The 22,247-nt window shown below is 42.2% G+C and overlaps 1 protein-coding gene across 6 annotated transcripts in view; it reads right to left on the bottom strand.

Moving 5' to 3' along the window:
- LOC122829502 (VPS10 domain-containing receptor SorCS1) overlaps positions 1-22,247 on the bottom strand; it is a 140,389-nt gene that overhangs the window by 67,324 nt on the left and 50,818 nt on the right. For all 6 annotated transcript variants that reach the window (XR_006370380.1, XR_006370378.1, XR_006370379.1 and 3 more), the window contains exon 2: positions 1,162-1,229. Coding sequence is in view for 3 of the 6 variants with exons in the window: in XM_044114096.1 (XP_043970031.1) it covers positions 1,162-1,229 (68 nt within the window). In the remaining 3 variants the exon portion in view is untranslated. The remainder of the gene's footprint in view (positions 1-1,161; positions 1,230-22,247) is intronic.

The raw sequence follows: 22,247 nt of genomic DNA, 5'->3' as shown, positions 1-22,247 counted from the left end.
CTGTCTTTCTGTCGGACCGTCAGGCTTTTCCACACACACCTTTAATCATCCGTCCATTACGACGCGCTGCGTTTTCTCAGGTTATTAGATTTATCTCAGCGCTGGAGAGGCTCCATTACCGGGATAATGCGGGATCATGGCTGGATGCTCTGAGCTGAGTGGCCTCCTGTGACGCTGCGTTCGCCGCAGCTCTGCGTGTCGGCGGCGCCTCAGGCTGCCTCCCAGACAGGACAGATGAGAAACCCTTCAAATACTTTCCTCAATAAAGTCATTATTAGTTGAGACAATAACAAACGCTGCGAAGATGGTTAACTGATATTCCACAAAAACACTTCACTAAAAGAAACTGTTCTTATTCAAAAATGGTTAATTAATCCCAAAGGGACATTAAACAACATTATTTAGCCAAAGGCAAATTAAAACAAAGTTTTTAAGAAGTGTTTGGATTGACAGCTGTGATACACAGCTGGCAGAAAATCGAATATTTATTAAAGATTCATTATTTTGTCTCAGAGGAACCAGTTCAAGTCAGAATGATGAACATGGAGAAGAAAAAAGTCAGAGAGCAAGAAAAACTCTAATCTAAGAACAAAATGCAGGAATAAACCAAGAAACTAAATACAGATATGGTAAGACCTTAACTGATATGAACAAGAAAATAAAGCAAAAACACATTAGAAAGCCAAACATTGTGACACAAGCAGCTACAAATCTAAATATGTTTAGTAATCCAAATGACTGTTTTCCAGAATATGTCTTTATTCATAACTCAATGCACAAGCTGGAAGTGTTGGAGCTTATCTCATAAAACTGAGCTGAAAAGATTTATTTAACACGTCCATGACTTGAGCACAGTCTGAGTTTGAGAGTTCAGAGTTCAGGACTGATTCCAGTAATGAGCCTTCAGCTCCAGGTTCTGAACGGCTCACCATCCTGAGATCTTCCTCTGACTTTACTTTCCCCCAGAAGTTTCAAACATTTAAGTGATTCTCAGTGTGTGAGAATCTGGATCCTTGTTCCCACTAGTGGAGCCTGGAGCGTTTTATTGAATTAAAGCCATGGGAAGAGTGGACGGCGTCTCTCCGGCTCCTCGGACCAATTTACTGTGTCAAAGTCAGACGTGCTCCCATCATGCTCTGGTGAAAGGTGTGAGACTCTTACCTCCATAATGAACTCTCTGTCACACTGTTCAGGTTGAAGTCAAAGAGTTTGGTTAGCATCAGAATGACCTGCAAAACAACAGAGGCAACAGTTAGGACACAAATCTATTCCTTCCATGCATAAAGACGGTAAATTTACAGGAAATTTAAAGCTGGAAACTCAAGGAAAATTATGAGGAAGGAAGAAATGAGCCCCAGTCAGATTAACTGAGTCAGATTTCAGCCTCTTTCTTCTTTTTGTCTGAAATAATTAGACTATAAATGTCAGACTAACAAAATGTTCAGCCTTTTTTCTCTCTAACTTTGTTCAGAGGAAGTTCTTTTTGTCCATCTGAGCAACTGGACCTCCATCCATCATTCAGTTAAATTAAGTAGATTTTCTCATTTTGACCCTCATCTATTGCCGTTCATGGATGACGAGCGTCACACTCTAGAACTGCGTCGCTCAGAGCGGCAGCGTGTTGGAGCAGCTCGGATGATAACTGGTGGACAAACCAATCTGAGGAAATATTTCTATTCAGAAAGTTTGTGAATTTTTCCTGTTTTTCACTGATAGAGAAACACATCGGACTTTCCAGGTTCTGTTTGACTCATGAACAGTTTGCCTTATATATTTGGTGCTTTCCTCCTTCAGAAACCTGCAGCAGCTTGATGCAGACAGACACAGATGTCTTTTATTTAATTGTTTCCATATTTTTCTCAAGCTGTCACACAGCAGAATAGAAAATCAGATGTTATCCATCTGATTTATCTTCAGTAAATCTATAAATGTTTTTATCTCACTTGTTTCATGAGGGGATAAATTTATCTTCTGATTCAGAATTAAAGGAAAACAACCAGATTAAAATGGAAACTTATTCCAGTCAAACATCATGCAAACATTTACATTTTTGCTGTCAAGAGGATAAAAGTGTGAAACAGACTCCTGATAATCTTCATCTCATCCACTCTCTGTTTTTGCTCCTCTGTGTGCTGATTGAATTCATTTAGCCATTGGTGTCATCTTTTTCTCTTCAGACTTTCAGAACAATTAAAGCATTTGCTAACCACATGTGGAGTGTTTAGAGTAAAAATAATAAAGAGTGCATGCCTTAGGGCTGTGTAAAAAATGGGAATAAGTCGTTTTATGAATCTATTTAACTTCTGAAGAGGGGAAGTGGTGAGGTTAGAGCAGAAGCTGTGGCTGTGACTCTTCATGTGTTTGGGGTCTTTGTGGAGGACAGAAGAGCAGGAAGGAAGAGGCTTCGGCTTCCTGACACCCTGAAGGCTGAAGCTGTTCATCAATCTGCTGCTTCAGCTCTGATGTCTGCAGAACACACTCCCAGACCCACACTGAGAATAAAAACATTCTCAGTGTGTTTTTATTCACACTGAGAATAAAAACAGCCACACAACAGTCTGGCTCCAAGTTACAGAATCCGAAACAAGAATTCACATTGCAAAAAACTCAGAAACTCGTTAATTTGACTCTAACTTTACCTGAATTCAGGAGTCGATTACTGCATCCCGTCTCAACACACCTGGATCAAATGAACGACTCGCTACTGAGCATGTGCAGAACGACTGGAAGCTGATCCAGGGATCCAGGTGTGTGGAGACGGGATGCAGCCGATAGTTAGACAGACGCTAATATTTAACCCTTAGAGAAATCAGTGGAGAGTTTTCCCAGTATTCTAATTCCATTTTTAATTCCTCATAAAAATGTTTAATATGTCTCTGTTAGAAGAAACTGAGTCTCTGTGACTAGCTGTGTCCAAAAGCAGGAAATCTGAGCTGCTGCTTTAGAGACACTTCAGAGCATAAATACTTTAAAAAGAGGGAAAATGTCTCCTAGTATTTCAGTGTGAAGATGAAACATCCACCAAACTAACTAATTAAATGTCACTCAGAAAAGCACTTTAAGTTCTGAATTATTATAAATATTGAAGTTGATCATTTAAATAGCTCTCTCAACACTTAAAGCTTAAACTGCATTCACACAGCAGCTGAAATCTTTGCTGAAATCTGATTTTGTTTGCAGGATCCTGAGGAACGTCGACGACACAAAGCAGCAGAATTCTGAGCTAAATGCTGGAAAACAGAAAATCCAAATTAGACAAACTTCCCTCCAGTGGTTTGGAGTGAATCAGAGGCAGTTTCTTCAGATGTTGACGTTATGCAGGACTGCAGTAAACAAGATGTAACTATAACATTAACCTGTTATAGAGAGCAACTTGCCACTGGAAACTGACATAAGATGCCCTTGTGGAGCTCAGGTACCTGTTGTGCTGTTTGTGGCTGAACTTTAATAATCAGACCAAGTTTAATGTGTGGCAGCAGCAGGCGTGTCTTGAACATGCAACCAAAACAAAAGCTGTAGTTTTTATCGCCTTCCGACAGAAAGAAATCAGAAGAATGTGGTTAAAAATGCTAAACTTGAACAGAGACCCCAAAATGCTTTATGTGATCGTTTCATTGTGTGGATAAAAAGCCAAGGGAAGAAAACCTGCGTCTGGATCCGGAGCAGTCAGTGAAGTAGCTAACTATGCTAGTGCAGGTTATTTGTGGCCATTTCTTCAAGTCGCCGTCCGTTCCTGCATTAGCTCTAGGTAGCAGTAAAACAATATTACCACATGTAAACAGTGATAGCTGGTGTTCCCACTTATTTTATAGCTCTAAAAAAAAGCTCTAACGACAGCTGGTTAGCTAGTTGCTAACATGTAAACAAATGGCGGTTCCGGTTAGCGGCGGAAGTCGCACCCATAAATCACGCAAAGCATCATGGGGGCTGGGAATAAGGTGGATAGAGGAGGGGGGCGCTGATACTGGTGACTTTAATATCAGATCAGATCAGAGAATCCATTGAAGTAAAGTAAGTTTTAGATAATATGGATAAATAATTTTTAAAAATTACAAATAAATAAAATGTAAATAGTTCCTTATGAACTCAAGTGACCCAATCAAATATTTGTTTTTAGTTTATTCTGGAGAAAACAACTATAATATTTACATAAATACTTGTGCTGTTGTAACTGGGTTACTAACCGTTAGAAAGCTTGCAAATACAAACTCTTTTGCTAGCCACAGTTAGCCGGTAGCTAACAGCAGACGATGCTAGTAGCATTACATTATGTACTGTAGCTGTAGACAGAACAGCTTGTGAACATCAATCGGACCAGAGACCGCCCCAAAAGCAGGAAGTGAACTACAGTGCAAGGCATTCTGGGTAAATACAACCAAAACAAATGTGACTCCTGGGATCACTGGGACACTGAAACCCCCCCACCACGATAAGGTGGCAGCCCATGGAGGGTGTGTGTGTGTGTGTGTGTGTGTGTGTGTGTATAAATATTCCATCCATCCATCATCTTCCGCTTATCCAGGGTCGGGTCGCGGGGGTAGCAGCTTCAGAATATTTTAAATATTATATGGTAAGTAAATATGAAGTAACCTGTTAATTATGTAAGAAAGAGAAAATGAGAGAGAGGAAGAAAGTTGTTTTTTAACATGAGGTGTTACATGGGAAGCATATTCTGACTTTTGGTGCAGTTGTGAGGTGAAATGTATTTTTTTAGATATTTTAAAGTCTTTTAGGCTCTAATAAAGTTTTTTAGGCCGTTATTTAACAGGTTGAACTGGAAACTGGGAGGAGAGAGAAGGAAACGTCATGCAGCCGATTCCCCAGGACTGGGAATTGAACCCAGGTTAACAAACAAAACCTAGAAGAAACGTCCTAAATAAAACATTATTTACAGTTTTACTATAAATCTGGTTAAAAAATAACTGAATCAGGCATTTCCTGCCCCTTTTTCTTCTCTTTTGTACAAACAAACACAAAAGCTTGATATTTATTACAAAGTATTGATCTAAGAATCCATTTCTGATTAAATTCTCTGTTTTCATACTTTCATTGATTCTTCTTCGTTTTACCTTTTCTACAGTTTTTCATGTTAAATTGCACTTTTTTGTTAAGTTTCTTATATTATCTTGAATCTGTATTTATAAATAAAGACTAACAGAAAGATCACACAGTAACTGTTATTTTTGATAAAAATGTTTTTTCTTATACCAAACAAACCAGATAAAACAAGTTTGATCTTCTTTATGGTCCAGATTATTAAATTATGATCAGATTAAACTCTAATCTTCATTTAACATCCTGGAACCTGAAGAAATCCAAACCTGTTAAATCAGCTTTTTAATGTTTGGTATAAAAACATAAACAGGATTTATCAAATAAAAACAGGAGAATGAACTGAACTTGTGTTGATCCTTGCTGGTCATGTTGACACTCAAAGAGCTTCACACTACAGTCACATTCACACACATTCACAGGTCAGAGGGCAACTTGAAGCTAAGTGCCCTGGGGCAGCTCAACATGTGGCTGAGGAAGCTGGAATCGAACTTACAACCTTCTGGTCACAAGACGACCACTCTACCCGCTGAGCCACAGTCACACTAAAACAGCCACGGCATGATCCTTTTTATAATCTTTTTAAAATGCAGGTTTAAACAGTTTAATGAGCTACAATTCAGTGCAATTTAATATGAAAAGTGTGTAGAAAAGGTCAAAGGTCAAACCATAACAGCACAAGTACAGTGAGAATAAACAGAAATCATTATTATTATTAAAACATTTTAATTCTTAAATCAATACGTTGCTATAAAAACGAACCGAGTGTTGAGCAGCACTGAGCCGTCGGCCGCTAACGAACGGCTGATTCAGTTAATCTGACCAGTTAATCTGACCAGTTAATCTGACCAGTTAATCTGACCAGGTAATCTGACCAGTTAATCTAACCAGTTAATCTGACCAGTTAATCTAACCAGTTAATCTAACCAGGTAATCTGACCAGTTAATCTGACCAGTTAATCTGACCAGTTAATCTGACCAGGTAATCTGACCAGTTCAACAATAAAATTGGACTTTATTGTTTAGAGTTTCTTAAATTCTTTTGGGTCGATTTGCAGCGACCAACTGACCTGACTGACATGTTTTAGGAGATGTGGGGGAAACCGGAGCACCCGGAGAAAACCCACACAAACACGGGGAGATCATGCAAACTCCACACAGATGGTCTCTGTGAAGGCGCAGCGCTACCCGCTGCACCACCGTGCTGCCCACCTTTTTTCCAGTTGGGTCGGGAAGGGATCTATTTTCCAGTTTGTCAACGGGGAAAAACTTTTAAAATTTCCTCTTGACGGAGCGTGGCATGGCGCCCCGTTCACAGAGGCTACGACCTCCACACGTTCGATTCCCCGGTTCGTCTCCTGCACGTCTGACTCCTTCTCTGAATATCAAGAACATCAGACTTGTTCTTGATCATCTTCACTCTTTGGTTTTTCTCTTTGGTTTTTTCAGTCGCAGCAGGTTTCTGACTGTTTTCCAAAATGAAATTTTTGACTTTTTCTTTTTTCCATCCTGAATTGTTTTAATATCTGGATGGTCCAGATCCTCCAGGGTGGTTTCTGTAGTGATCTCTGTCTCTCCTGAGGGTTCAGGATCTGTGGAACAACCAGATAAAGGTTCACCTGACAGTTCCTCCTCTAAAGAAACCTCTGGACTCAAGACTTTTACCGGGTCCACTTGGTTCTGAGAGTCTTCTTCCATCTGTTGGGAAACTTTGATGGGTTTTAGGTGTAAATCTTCTTCCTTATCTCTCAGTATCTGCAGTAGATCCTCTCTTGCTCTCTCCAAATCATTTCTCAGACAACGGATCTCCTGCCGGTCTTGTTCTGCTTGGTGTTTCAATGCAGTGACTTCGGTTTTATATTGACAGTTCAGCTCCAGGTTCAAACCTTTGACCTTCTGCAGCTCAGCCTGGACGCTCCTTTCCTGGTCTTGTAGTATTTTAATCTGTGCCGTTGTGTTTTCTTTAAGGATGGAGTACTCAGCTCTCAGGTCTCCAAGAAGAGTCTTGTCTTCCTCTGATTTCTCCAGATGATCTTTTATCTGCTGCTGGTTTGTTGCAACCTGCTGCTGTAAATCTATGACGTCTCTTTCATATCTACGTTTTAGATCCTGGTATGAAACTTGAACTTGATCCAGTTCATGGATCATCTGCTCCTCCCTCTTCTGCAGGATTGTGATTTCTCCTGATGTTTTCTGGGAGAGCTCCTCCTTCTCAGCTCTCAGCTGGATGATGAGCAGCAGATTCTCTTTCTCTCTTTCTAAGCTGGCCTCTTTTTCTTGTTTCACCTCCTGCTGAAATCTTTCCACATCTTGCGTTAGTCCAGAAACGTCTCTTTCGTATTTGCTGTTGAGCTCATTGTAAGAAACTCTGATTTGATTTAATTCTTTGTGCAGAAGTTTTTCTCTCTCTTGCAGGAATTTAATCTCTTTCCTGGCGTCTTCTTGGAGGACGGCGTTCTGAGCTCTCAGGTTTTCTAGTAGTGCCTTGTCCTCCTCTGATTTCTTCATTTGGCTTTTTCTGTCCTGAACTAACTGAAAATTAAGTTTTTCCACTCGTTCTAGTAGTGCAGTATAGTTAATTTCATGGATGAGATTCTCTTTCTTCTCTCTAGAAAGAGCCGTTTCCTCCTGCTGGATCTTCTGTTGGTATATTTCCAAGTCTTCCTCTAGTCCAGAAACTTCATTTTCATATTTATAGTTCAGTTCATCATATGAATGTCTGAGCTGAATCAGTTCTTCCTGCAAATGTTTCTCACTCTCTTGCAGGACTGCGATCTTTTGGGACATTTCTTTGAACATGTCTTCCTTCTCAGCTCTCAGGGTCTCCAGGAGTCGTTGTTCCTCTCTCAGCTGTTCTTCATTAAATGTTTGTTTCTCGGCCTCCTGCCTCAGCAGAGCATCGTCTCCTTCGTACTCGGAGCTCAGCTCCTCGTAGGAAGTCTGCAGTTGGTCCAGTTCTTCTTGGAGCCTGACTTTTCTTTCTCATCATGTATTTCATCTAACAGTGCTTTCTGGCTGAGGAGGTGGGCCACCTTTAAATCCACATATTCCTGCTGTAATGACTTCTTATTCATGTCTTTTACATGCTTGTAAGCCTGGGCAGCAATGATGACAGCTTTAATGATTTCTGGATCGCTGTATCTCTCCAGTCTCTCCAGTTCCATCTTTGCATTGTCAGCCTGGCTGATCAGCGTCTCTTTGACATCTGTCTGTCTTTCCAACTGGAGTTTCATCTCTTCCAGTTCCTCCTCCAGGTGGGCCAGTCTTTGGTTTTCTTCAAACCTTCTGGCTCTCTCCATTTCCAAAAGGCGGCTCAGTCTTTGGATTTCTTCATGTAAGTCATCTGGGTGTTCAGGAGGGAACCTGCCTTCTCGGTTTTCCTGGCCTCCCCTTCTCGCCTGGGGTCCCATCGTTCCTCTCTGGTATCTCGGTGTGTGATGAGACATTTTCTCCTAAATACAATCAGTAAAATTGTCGATTGATAAATTACCTGAAAGAGCTTCGCGAACGTCTGAACTGGTCAGTGTTATTGCAAGCAATGAAAAATATGCAGAATTGTGTTGCATACAATTCTACAGTTGATGACATCACAGCCTGCATCGCCAGTGACATCACAGAGTCTTCCTTCGCTGGCGGTGTGACATCATTCCACCACCAAATATCTCACTCGTTATTCTTCTTTACATTCAAAATAGTCCAGGATTCTCTTGTGTGTACTTATAGTTTCTTTTCCTTAGCTTTTTAAAGGCACGATGTAGTTCTTATTACAAATAGTTTTTCTCCATTAAGTCATGTTTTTACTTATATCAGTGGAAATGTTTCAATGTTTATTTTGTTTCAGTGTTTGTTATTTTCTTGGTGTTAGCTAACTGTGGTGTGTGGATCTGGTTCTGTATGGATCTGGTTCTGTGTGGGTCTGGTTCTGTGTGGATCTGGTTCTGTGTGGATCTGGTTCTGTGTGGATCTGGTTCTGTATGGATCTGGTTCTGTATGGATCTGGTTCTGTGTGGATCTGGTTCTGTGTGGATCTGGTTCTGTGTGGATCTGGTTCTGTATGGATCTGGTTCTGTGTGGATCTGGTTCTGTGTGGATCTGGTTCTGTATGTATCTGGTTCTGTGTGGATCTGGTTCTGTGTGGATCTGGTTCTGTGTCGATCCAAACCCCCCAGGCTCCGTTCCCACCCCTCACCCCGGTATCAGTGCTGACTGATTAAGACCCTGATCTCTGCTGCTTCTTGAACGCCGTTCACACCAACGGCGCTGACCCGGCCCAGGGCTCTGTGCTGGTTAAAAAGGCATATCGCCATAGCAACACCGGGCTTCCTCTGCCAAGGAATTGACCTGCTACTGACACGATCTTCCAGATTGTCTCTGCTCAGGCTCACAGCTGTGTGGAACCGGTGTCTCGGTCTCAGAAGGCGTCCCGTCTATCCACCTCATTCCTGGTAAGATTCCTGGTGAAACGATTATGGGTCTTACTTCCGGCGCCCACCAGAAGTAGCAGCTGTAATTTGTGGAGTTTTTTTTGGAGCTAGTCTATATTTATGATAGAAGTTACATCTCTCTTTTTGGTTATAATGTTACACCGCAGGAAATGATGGGCCGAGTCACTCCTCGTGCAGCATATTTATTCAGTTTAAAACTGCAAACAGAAAATACAGCGATTACAGTAGCGCTCCCAACATCTGCTGCAACAAGCTGTCCTCAATGGCGATCTGGTTCTGCCAGGCGTCACCCACTGTTACATGTGGTACTACAACAAATACACATGCTCTCTACTGACATCACTGTACATCTATATCCAACATACTTTCATTAACTCAACTGAACTCGAACAATACATAGGTTTAAAACACATTTTACGGCCCTGTTAAGCAGACCCACCGAGCCCCTACTTTAGCCTGGTGCTAACTCCTGCTTTATATTTAGCTCGGTAATGCAGCTATACTGAAGCGCCTCTATTGTGTTATTCCGTACCCATCGGAGGCTACTGGCGTTATGAGCTATACATTCTAATACTCAGCTTACCTGCAAACAGAAAATACAGCGGTTAAAGTAGCGCTCCCAACATCTGCTGCAACAAGCTGTCCTCTTGGCAATGGATCTGGTTCTGTACAGCCTGCCAGTGTGGATCTGGTTCCACTGTTACATGTGGTACTGTTAACTCTAATAAACATTGTTAAATCTAATAAATTCTAACGCTAGACTGAGTGATCATCACCAAAAACAAAAAGTGTGGGGGGGGGCTAGTTTCATGACTCACTTTCATAGTGCCACAATAATACAATATTTAGTTAAACTTGTTCCTAGACACACCGTCTGCTGTCAGAAAGCTGCTCAGTACAGAGGATCGTAATCATGAGTTTAATCACAGGGAGCGACAGGAACACGATGGTTCAGTTTGTAACTGAATGACGGACAGTTAGCAGCGCTGCTAGCAGCTCGTTTCTCTGAAGAGAAAAGCTGGTCAGAGATCTGAGCTGCAGTTCTGCGCCGAATAATCTGAGTCTTTAAAATTATGATTGGGAAGGAAAATTTATTCATAAGGCAAAATAAAATATCTGGGTTCATTTAGTCCATCACAACCAGAACCTGGAGGTTCTCCTGAGTGTCGCTGCAAATCAGCAGAGAAATAACAGCTGCTGCGCTCCAGACCCAAACACAGAGAACCTCCTCACTGGACCAGAACCGAACCGAATTCTAGGGGTTCTGCTGCAAACCAGCAAAAACCCTCAAACAAGTGTTCAAACATTTTAGCAAAATTCAAAGTTATTTCAAACTTTCCATCAACAATTTCTAAAGCGAAACTTCAAAAATATGCATAAAAATTGTTAATGGAAGCAGCAACAGATTGTCTACTTTTACTTCTCTTCTTCTGAGATTCAGTTTGTAATCATTTTGTTTATTTAACATTTATTTGTTAAATAATAACAAATACTATTTGTTATTATAATAACAAATAATATTGAACATGCATATTGCCTGTTCAATATACATGGCATATTGAACAGGCATATAAATACTGCAACCTGGTTTTTAATTACACGTTTCTGATAATTATGGAGTGGATAAGTAATATATTTCATTAAATTGAGATAAGGGGTAGGATTAAATAACAGTTCACTCCTTGCCATTCATCCACATGTTTCTCTATCCTACTGGTTTCTTCTTTTCTTGTTTGAAAAACCAGTTTGAAATAAATAAATGAAATCTGGATTTAATCACGTCTGGCGTCTTCTGCTGCAGAATTATGACTCATGTTCAGATCAAACTCTCCAATTCCTAAAACTCTGACACATTCACCTGCTGTCAGACACACACAGCCAGTCAGAGGAAGTTAGAACTTTAAAAATGAAGTTTGAGAACCTAATAAACATTTATCAAGAAGAATAATCAGGTAATGGATTTCTGGGGGAATTACTGGTTACAGTTTACTAAAATGGTTCCTAATATTTCGTTCACTGTGTAACGTATCGGATCACTGTCTTCATTTAGCTTTTCTTCCATATTTCTCTTCAGAGGTTGGAGATAAAGTCAGATGTTTGAGCAAAATGTTCACCTTAACTGCTCTGTTGCTGTTTTCAACCTGACTGTAAAACAATTCAACATAAAATCAACTTTTAATCAAGTCAATCATCTCCATGTGATGATCAGAAATGTTCCGATGCAAGAGGTCTTCTCTGTGAACAGAGAACAGCTGCAGCGAGCTGCTGCACACTGCGGCTGTTTAAAATTATCCTCATTGTTTCAGACTCATTACTTAATCATATCCCATTGATTCCAAACACTGCTGGGAAAATCTTCCGGATTCAGTTGATGCCCTGAAGGTGAGCGGCATGAGAGAAAGTGGGTCAGCCCAAGTCTTCGGGGAAACAAGCCCAGGCAGAAACAACTTATTTGGCTCGGAGGGTAAAAGTGAAAGCGGCGCAGAGTGTTTACTTTGTGACTGGAGGTGTTTGAAGCTCCAGAGACGCTGAAGATGCAGGAAAATATTGAGAGAAAACTCCATCCTGACTGTTCCGAGTTTACTCTGATGAGATCCAGGAGATCCAAAGGGAGGCGCTGCCTGTTACAGTTATCTGATGACCTGCAGGTGTTCTGGGTAATATGCTGCAGTGGTCACTCTGAAACTGCCCACTCAGTGTATCACTGCTCTCTTATCTCTGACTCTTCAACAAAACTAAACACTGATGGAGTTGGAAACCTGCGTCCATCAGTTCCCCTCCGCATTGCCCTGCTTGTTGCCGTGGCAGCAGCAGCCAGTCACTCCATGACTTGTGTGACTTTGTGAAACTGTTGCGCCAGCATGAGGCTGCAGTGAGTACACGGCGAACAGATGCACCTTGGGTAGAGGAATTACACGGCGAGGTCGGGGGCTCCTGTGATCAGGCTCATTAAATATGCGCCAACATCTGCAGCTCCTGAAATCCTGGCGGCGCCATGGAAACGGGTCGGTGTCGGGCCGGCAGGGACTCGGTGTTCTGAACATTCACCCGGATAAAAACCCGTAACTCTGCATTGATCAGAAATCAGCCTGGGGACGGAGGGGGACTATCACCTTAAAGTCAGAACCGCGCATGCTAATGCTAATGACCAACCGGGTCCACTTTGTGTCCCACCTGGAGGCTAAATTCCCAGCATCCAGCTTCTCTTTTCGTCCTCCACTCATTATTTCCTTCACACATCACATTCTCCTCTGCGAGTCAACGTGTGTTTGTGAGAAAAGCAGGTTGAAGGTGAGGGTAATGGGGCAATTATGGCTTTAACAACTCTGAGCCAGTCGTTAGCGTGTCTGGGTGTAGGTAAAGGTGAGCAGGTGTGTAAGGTTTTCCAGCTCAGAGCGGGTCCGACATGACACACGGCGCTCCGGCTCCAGACTCAGAGGAAGGTCCTGTGAAAGGCCGCCGTAACGTCTCACTGACTGAAGGGCAGAGTCTGCGCTGGCCGTCTGCCGGCTGCATATGGAGGGAGGCAGGCGGTTGTCAGCCTGTGGCCCGGTCAGATGGGCTCCCACTGGAAAGTGCATATGTTCCTCAGCGGCGGTGCCAGTTGGGCCCGTGGACTTTGTACTGTAAATACACAGAAACACGGCTCTGTGGAGGATACCTCTCCACAGGCAGACTCACTTCTGATGCACAAAGGCATCAGAAAGACAAAACCAATCTCAGACTTCCAACACATTTTACAAAGATCCACACTCAAATATTCAGATTTTTTTCATCCAGTAAATTTTTGCTCAGAGTCACAGAAAAGGTGAATGTCTGCACTTCAGTTGGATCCTTCCTTAAACAGAACCCTGTACTCTGATAATATTTGAAGGGGAAGTATTAAGAATATTCCATTTTATAGAACAATCAAGTAAATATGACTTAAAAAAATTTTTACTTTAATGGTTTAGAATTGGGTCTCTGTCTCTTTAAGAAGCTCCTGGTCTTTCTGACGCTCTGTCTTCAACACATCATTAGAAAAATGTTTCTCTGTTAAGTTTCCGACGGTTTTATTATGTTGCACTGAGAAGCAGATGAGAAGTTCCAGCAGGTGTTTGCTAATTGCTGCTGGCTAGTCTGTAGGATAAGAGTTCTGTGGGTCTGCAGCTGGAGACACGATGGACCAACTGGAGACCTACCAGAACCAGGACGTCCACCCAGACAGGCTGAGTATTAATCAATCCAAAGCTTAATGCTGTGACAGAACGGCCCAGTCAAAGTCCACACTGAAATCTGATTGAAAATCCTAAGCAAGAATTGAAAACTGATGTTCACAAACATCTGCATCCAGACTTTGAGCCGTTTCAGAGAAGAGCGGTCCAGATGTTCAGTCCTGTGTGAGAGCTGGAGGAAACAAACCCAGATGAGCTGAAACTGATAGGAAGTGCTAACACAAGCCGTGCTTTTCAGATTCTAATGTGTAAAAATATAAAGAGCCTCGATCATCCTTAGTTCATAACTATGCACCATTTCGTTTTGGTTTATCAGGTGAAAATGTGAAAAATGTTCAACAGATATAAACTTCTTTAAATGATTACATTTCTAATAAATAATCAGTTTCTCCAGTTTTTTCTCACAGAAATAGTTTTACGGAAACGGGGGAAATTGTTTTTGTTTTATTCTTGTATATCAGTGCAGAACTGAGAATCCTGAAAGAAATTCCAAAAGTTTAGGGCCGTAACGCTGCGACCTGCAGCAGCGATTAGGAAAAGTCCAGACCTCATCAGAACCAAACCGTCACGTCTGGCCCACATGCAGAAAGCTGCCATGTTTCTGTTCAGCAGCTGACAGGAAGTGGCACTTTGAGACGCAGACTGTTTGCTCCAAACAATGCTAAGTGGGAAAAATGCTGTAAGAGTTTCTTCCATGGTGTCAAATTAGATGTGAATGTGGACGGCAGCTTCAGAACCACCGGTTGGTCCTGCCACTCCGGGTCCAGCTAACAAAGAAACTAAAGTCTGTTACTTTGAAAAAAGCTGCCCAGAACTTTCTGAGCATCCAGACTGTCCACTGCAACCTCACAACAGAAGCTGGTTTATAAAAACGGTTTGATTTAAGTTCCTGTACCATGCAGAGTTTAATGTGTGGATTTTTTATCCTCCTGGGAATTCTGGGAATGTTTCTACAAAAACATTCTCACAGCAGATTGAACCAAATTCATGCAGACTCTGGAGTTTGTGGCTCTCTTCCTCTCAACAGCCACAAATGTTTGTCTTGTGTGTCTTTAAGATGAAAACCTCCAGTCAGCTGCGGCAGAGCAGTTTGTACTGAGCCAGGTTCTGGTTCTGGTTCTGGTTCTGGTTCTGCTGGAGTGTTCTTCCTGTGAAAGGAGAGTTTTTCCTCTCCACTGTCGCTTCATGCATGCTCAGTATGAGGGATTGCTGTAAAGTCAACGACACCTGTCACCAGTTTCTGTCCAGGAGGAGAGATGTCTCCAACTGTAACCAGGTAACCAGGATCAACTGGGATGGGACGTGAAATTAGATTTTTTAAAGGACACTATATGAATAAACTGAATAGAATATTAATATACTGCCACAGCATGAAAAACTTTGCTTCATATTAAATCCATCAGGTGAGATTTGAACCCCAAACCTTTTACCTCTGAGGAAACCAAACTATTTTTAAACACATCCATATATTAAAGTGGCCCTTTACTGTAACATGTACACTAAATATGGACTCTGATCCAGATATCTTTGCTGTCCTGGCTGCTCCCTGCCTCACAGAGCAGCCACAAAAGAAGCCCCTCTGAATGGAAGTACATTACCTTCAAAATGCACCATTTATGTGCATCAGCTCAAGCAGAGAGATTTATGGTGATTTCTGTTATGCCGCCATTTCCTCTCTCTTAATGAAAGCAAACTGCATCAGCTCACCTGCTGCACAGCACCAGGGAAAATTTAAAACACAACACCGGCAGCATCCCACTTTATTTATGCTGCCGTTGCCTTTCATTCCCGTCTGGTCCAGAGCATGACCGGACCATCAAAAGCTGATTTATTCTGCGCTGAGAAGTCGGAGTGGTGCCGTTTCTGCAGTGGACATGGTCCTGATGGATGAAGAGCGCAGTTCAAAGAGGAGACGTGTCTCTGGAGGATGTTCAAGAAGGCTTGCAAACGCATAAGGACAGAGCACAGATATATTAGTCATGCAGAGAAAAGCCTCAGCTCGAGGTGCAGATCAGTCACAACTGTGTCTGTGCAAAGCTCCACATATTTAAAGTATCCTTTTATTTCTCTTTAATCCAAACTTTGCCTTTGCTGCCAGCAAACACAGATATCTGCTGTACTTTGTGGTAATTGTCCTTGGATGGAGGAAAGAAAATATCACCATGGATCAAAATTCCCCAACATGCGTATACAAGCAACAATTACCATCTCCTGGGGCGCGAGGAGCCAAACAAACCTCAAACACACACACACACACCCACACACACCCACACACACACACACACACACACACACACCCACACACGTCGACTCTCCCAAACGGAGGGGGGGTTAATGTCAGGTTCATGTTCTGCAGGGCATCGCAAACTATTTGTTTTCCTCATGTCTCATTTCTGTAATCATGTGAGACCAGATTTCTCCAGGGGACAGATCCGGTTTCATTCCTGCAGGAACTCAGAGCTGCTGACACACAGGAGCGCCTAATGAATCTGTTTCACTTTCCTTTTAATCTGCAAAATGAATTCTGTGAGCACAAACAGGGCAACGCGCTCATATATAATGATGCAAACAAGTTCTACCTGCTGACGTTGGGAGATAGCTCCAACTGTCATGCTCACTGTGGGGGGTGGGGGATCACTGAGGCAGAAACACTCCTCTCTGTGGATTAGCCTGTCGCATCTTCCTGTGGAAAATGCACCACTTGTGCCTATTGCTAATATAAAAGTGAAACATGCCTGGGAAGCAGAGTTTCCCTCTGCTTGTCACATATCTAAAAATAATGCGTCTTCATTGGAAAGCAGATTGATCAAGGCCTGTCAGGGCGCGCGGCCCCAGGAGCTTCTTCTGCATCCCGGCCGCAGAAATCAGAGCTGCTTATTAGTAAATGATCCGTCTTCTGCAGCCTGATGTCTTTCAGTTGTAATTACCGCACAGAGACGCTGCCAGAAACCTACACCATGCCGTCAATTTACTTCCTCCTCTTTGTTTTTTCGCTGATGAGAGAAGGACGAACATTCCTCCATTTTCTGATGCATTGGAGCAGATTATTTTGGGCCATGTGGGGTTTGCAGCGACGCTGGTGGAATACTGAACAACTCGGCAGCTTCAGCTTCACCTACCTGCAGCTCCGGTTCCATGAGCCGCCGCTTTGATCCACAGACCTGTCACTGTTGTTTGCTGCTGCCTTTTTGTTTGCTTTTTTCTGATGATGATGCAGGCGCAGCTTTTTCATATCCCTTGATTTGCAGCCATATGCTGCTCCTAACTGCTTGTTAACCCACTTTGCACCGCACACATTTCCCTCCACGCTACGCTGGCTGGATTCACTGTGACCGTTTTTGCAATTAAGAGCCTGATCTCTGAAATGTGGAGCTGCAGAAAGCATTTGAACACTTGAAAGGCTTAAGGAAGTCATTAATAAGATGTGCGGCGGTAATAAGTATTAAAAAGTATGCAGAGATGTGGTTGTACACGATGATTACATCTCTTTTTCATGTCTGAAGTACAAAGCCCTCCACGTCGTTTTGTTTCAGCGCCGCCTGTTCCTGGGAATTATCTGCAGGAAACTGATGTGGAAACGTGTCGACAAGAATCCAGGAATCTTCCCATGCAGGTGCAAAGCAGTAATTCATCCGGCTCCGCTCACACGCTTCACATTCAGCAAATATTCTCTTTATTTACAGCACATTGTCTCTGCAGGCTCAACACTCGCTTAAGACTTCTGCGTAAAAAAATTTACATTTCTTTCATAGAAACTCTTGAGCATTTTATTTGTTTATCCCCAAATAAAATGCTCAATAACTTTATTGTTAACCTTTCATTTTTGCAAACATGCAATATTTTCTGAAAAAGTAGAAAAGAACAACTCAAAGTAGCTCCTGACAATGGAAAGCTGTGCAGGTTTCTAACTGTTTGGTCGAATGTTTTTCATTTTCATGGTTTAGAAAATGTTTTTAGTTTAATCTCAGCAAGAAAAGTGAGAACTTTCTAAATCCTTACTGTCTTTAGTAAAGTTTAATAAGGTTTGTTAAGTGAAGAGTTGCTGAAATCTGTGGCCACTGATATTAAAATCCATATAAAATTAAAGAAAAACACCTTGTGTTGTACTTAACATCATTCATTTAAGAAGATCTCGTACTAAAAACGTATAAAATTCTTCATCAGCTCCACTTGGGTCAGATATCAACCATCCTTATTCTGCAGTCGGGCTCAAAATGACCTCCATCTAAGAGTTAAACATGCAGCTTCGTCCTGTTGCTACATTTGATGACATCGTACTAATCAGACTTACTGATGAACTATATGAACATTATTGTTCTTACTTTGTAAGAGGTGTTCACTGAGCTGCTGGTCCTTATGACAGGTGGAGAATATTCAGCAACGTTTGACCGACGCGCTGAGTGAAGATTGTTGATCTGTGCTGGGGGCCAACTGTGGATTATTTTATTAGTCTAACTGTAAATAATTTAAATAGAATAAGATTTTCTTGCCAACATTCTGAAGATGCTGCTGACACGACGTTACGTCAGCTGGTAATTCATACGTTATTACTTCAGATCCATTATAACTGGGTTGGATTGTTGCAAAAAGGTCTTGGGTTTGAATCCCAGATGTTCTCCCTGTGCATGGCCGGGTTCTCTCTAGGTTCTTCCTTCCAAAGTCTAAAAACATCAGTTAGGTCAAGAGGTCACTGAGTTCTGACTGTGTGCATGTTCGTCCTGTGAGTCCGACGGACTGGTGACCTGGTGACCTGGTGACCTGGTGACCTGGGGACCTGGTGACCTGGTGACCTGGTGACCTGGTGACCTGGTGACCTCTCCACAGAGACAGCAGTTGTAGTAGAAAAAGTAAACTACAGTTCAGACTGATTCAAGGTCCTGAACCAGTCCTTTAATTTAGTGGTGGAGGACGTCAGCTTGTTGTAAATTGAAATATCTCCCAGGAGCCGACACCTTGTGCTCCAACATGTGCTGGACTCAGGCCTGTTTAAACATTTTTCCAGGTGTTCAAGGACCAAAGATCCTGAAGAGAATGCCAACTGAGACGATAAATCACTGTTTAGCAGTTTGTCATAAAGGGGAGATAAGACCTGACGTAATTACTGAAAGGAAATTCATGGCCAGCGTCCTGCAGATAGCAGTGAGAGCATCTTTCACAGAACTCCAAGCGCTTCCTGCACCGAATGAGAAACGGAGAGACAAGCTGCTTCCATTCAGTTCTCAGGCGTGTTCGTATTTTGATCATTTCAACAGTTATGAATGTTTGATTTATTCATGTCACACTCAACCTGATCACCTGAAACAAGTTCAGATGGAATCTGAACTTCAGGTTTGGCCTCCAGATATTTCTACTGCAGCAAAGGTGAAAGGTCAAAGAAACCTCTGTGGCATCTTCACTTTACCTTCCTTTGAAATCTGCTTTAAACCTTAATAGATCTGCACAACTTCTTTAAAAAGCTCCATGAGAGCTAATATTTGCTGGCTGTTCACTGGAGGACAAAGTACAGAGTTACTGAAGATCTAGAAATTTTAACTTTATCAAAGCATTTTTAGCATCTTTGATTTTGTTTAATTTCATCCACTTTGGATCCTTGAGGGTGGTGCAGTCGTTGCCCGAAGCAACGCTGGATTAAAAGCGGACCCCTAAGGAGCTGCCTGCGGAGCCACTGACGCTGGTAGCTAACGAGTTCGGCTGTTTGCTCCTGATTCCCAGTTGTTCATGTTTTAAATAAGAATTCTCATGATTTGCATTCAATTTATGATTCTACAAAACAGGAGCAACACTTTGCGTGGCCAAGACAAAACTATGAACCCCCTTCCTTCACGTTTATCAGAAACGTGAAAGTTTATCATAAAAACCTTCACATGCGTGAAGTGAGAGGAAAACGATGAGACATTTGGAAATCTGGAGAGTGCGGCATGCATTTGTCTGGAGGCCCAAGACTTTGGGTTTAGCTCCCTTCGATCCATCCATTATCTTCTGTTTCATCCAGATTCAGGTCACAGGAGAGAATTTCTCTGAAATTCATAACCGAGCTGGACGTTGGTCAGAGGTCATAACCTCTGGTTCACCAGAGACTCTCCACAACGAGACAGAAGACAAAGGCAAAGTGTGAGCTCAGCTTTAGTGGTGCTTATCGGATATCATTTGGTCAACAGGAGGGTAAACAATCATTTTTGGTTCATGAAGCCCAGCTCCCAGCAGCCCCGGGTCAGCAGCACCAGACCCGTTGGGTCTCAGAGGTCAAATTCAAACCGACAGACTTCACTTGTATTGAATAACAGTTGGCACATCATGGTGCCAGTCCTGACCAGAACCTCAACCCAGCCCACACAGGAAGCCGTTCAAGGCCAGGCTGCTGAGCCAGACGAGGCTTTGGCTGCAGAGCGTTTGTACAGGCCGAGGCGGGAGGCATTCTGGCTCCCCTCAACCAGGAATTAATCCAAGGACAAATGAGCAAGTTTGGCAGGACTGAACGAGAGGAGAAAGCAGACAAATCTGAGCGAAGACGGCGTTTCTCTGTGAGGAAGTTTGAGCTGCAGCGACGGCGGTTTGGACATGCTGCAACGTGAAAAGGTGTCATGACCTGCAGGTTAACGTAGAGGACATGAGTAAACCTGACTGAGGTGTGTGTGTGTGTGTGTGTGTGTGTTTTAACTGAACATTTAGCTCCAACAAACATGAGAAAGAAAAATGCAGTCAGAATTCAAATGGATTTTCATCATGTTATTCATTCATTTAAAATGTCAAAATTTAAAACTAAAATGTTTCATTTTACAAGCTGAATATTTAGCTCACAGTTAAATATTTAGTTAATACGGAAATTCACCTGTCAATAAGCAGAAGTAGACTATCAAAATAAAAGCTTGCTGTTACGTATTCTACAAACTCCTGATTTCAAATTGCTTCATGTCACCTAATCAATGTTCAGTTCCTCTTTTCCTGAGCATTAAGTAAACAGCAGGTCTTAAACTGAAGGATGAGCCGTTTTAAAGGTAACAGAGGTTGACAGTGAATCCACAGCAACAGGATGCAGCAGCGCTGCAGCCGTTCAGGCTCCAGCTTCCATTTCTGTTTTAACTGAACATTTAGCTCTGGGCTAACTAAACAGCTGGTTTAGAAAGAAAACATTCAGCAGGTCAGAACTAAATATCTAAACTGGATATTTAGTTGGCTAACTAAATAAGAAAATGTGTAAGAATGTTGCAAAAAATAGAAATATCTAATAGAAAGCCAAAGTTCTGGAGAGGAAATAAAACACATCGATACCACAGAGTGATTTATTGTTGACTGGCTCCTGCCTGCCACTTTAAACGTTTTAATGGTATTTCTAACACCATCCAATCACTCACTGCGGTATCATCTGAGCTGGCAGCGGTGAGTGGAGGCTGTCGGAAATTTCACACTGGACCTTTTCCAGCTCAATGCATAAATTAATAAGGAGCTCTCTGAGGGTGGAGCGCCACACCGAGTGGAAGCAAACTCTGGGTCCAGTTCTGCAACAGGAGCGATAAAGCTCAGAGTTATTGGTCGACCATAACCGCCGTGTTATCTGCATGTATTTCTAATTACTCATCGTGGTTTCCTGTAACCACGAAGCAGACTGACTTCCTGCCCGCTGGAAAAAAGCTCAAATCAACCAGCCTGGTGTCTGAGGTCAGAGAAGAGCAGCTGACAGGAGCAGCATGTGGACAAGAAGCTTCACAGCTTCATCAATAATATCATATTGATCAGGTTTATCATAAATGTGAAGCTGACCTTGTTGAGGACAAGATGTTTTCCATATTATCAGAGGAAACAGTGAATGGGACTAAAATGAATCTGTCACAGGTGAATTAGCTGAGTAAAGGCAGAACAGCTTCACGCTGAGACGTCCCTCATTATCACCCACCATCAAAACCCAAAGCAAACCTTTAAAAGGTCCCAGCCTGCTTTCATGTGGCGATTGCTGCCTGGTCTTCATACTTCTGCTGAATAAATGAGGTTTTCAGATCTTTGAGGCTGCAGAAACATGAATCGAGGGGCTTATTGTGCTCCGGTGTCAGTGTATTCAGGGAAATGTAATTTCTGCTGTAGATCCAGAAGATTTTGCGATTAGCTGAGGATTTTGGAGTGACTAAAGCAGCAAGGGCCTGGATCAAACCTACAACTCTCTGCACATGCATGTAGTTTGCCTGCTCCATTTCACAGGCTCCATATTTACCTTTCATGATTAAAAATTGACTCAAGGCTTGGGGATGTAATGGCAGCTTAGCTTTGAGGTTCATTTTAAATCAAGACGTCTGAAAACAAGAATCCGACTCCCAGGTTTTATTTTTCTGAGGATTTTCTTGTCTTTTCAGTGAAGGAAACAGATTATTGTGGATGTTTGTTAGAAAGATAAATTAGACAATAATATGATGACATCAGTCTGTGTCTATTTTTTAAATAAAGGTTTTTCTGGGCGCAAAATAAAAGAAGTATAAATATAGTAACATCTAATGATCTTGTGCTTCCTTGCATCCCATCCACTCCGTCTCTGTGTGAACGCTGCAGT

The sequence above is a fragment of the Gambusia affinis genome, linkage group LG04 (genome assembly GCF_019740435.1).
Source record: "Gambusia affinis linkage group LG04, SWU_Gaff_1.0, whole genome shotgun sequence".
Taxonomy (NCBI): Eukaryota; Metazoa; Chordata; class Actinopteri; order Cyprinodontiformes; family Poeciliidae; genus Gambusia; species Gambusia affinis.
This window is presented reverse-complemented; position numbering and strand designations above follow the sequence as displayed.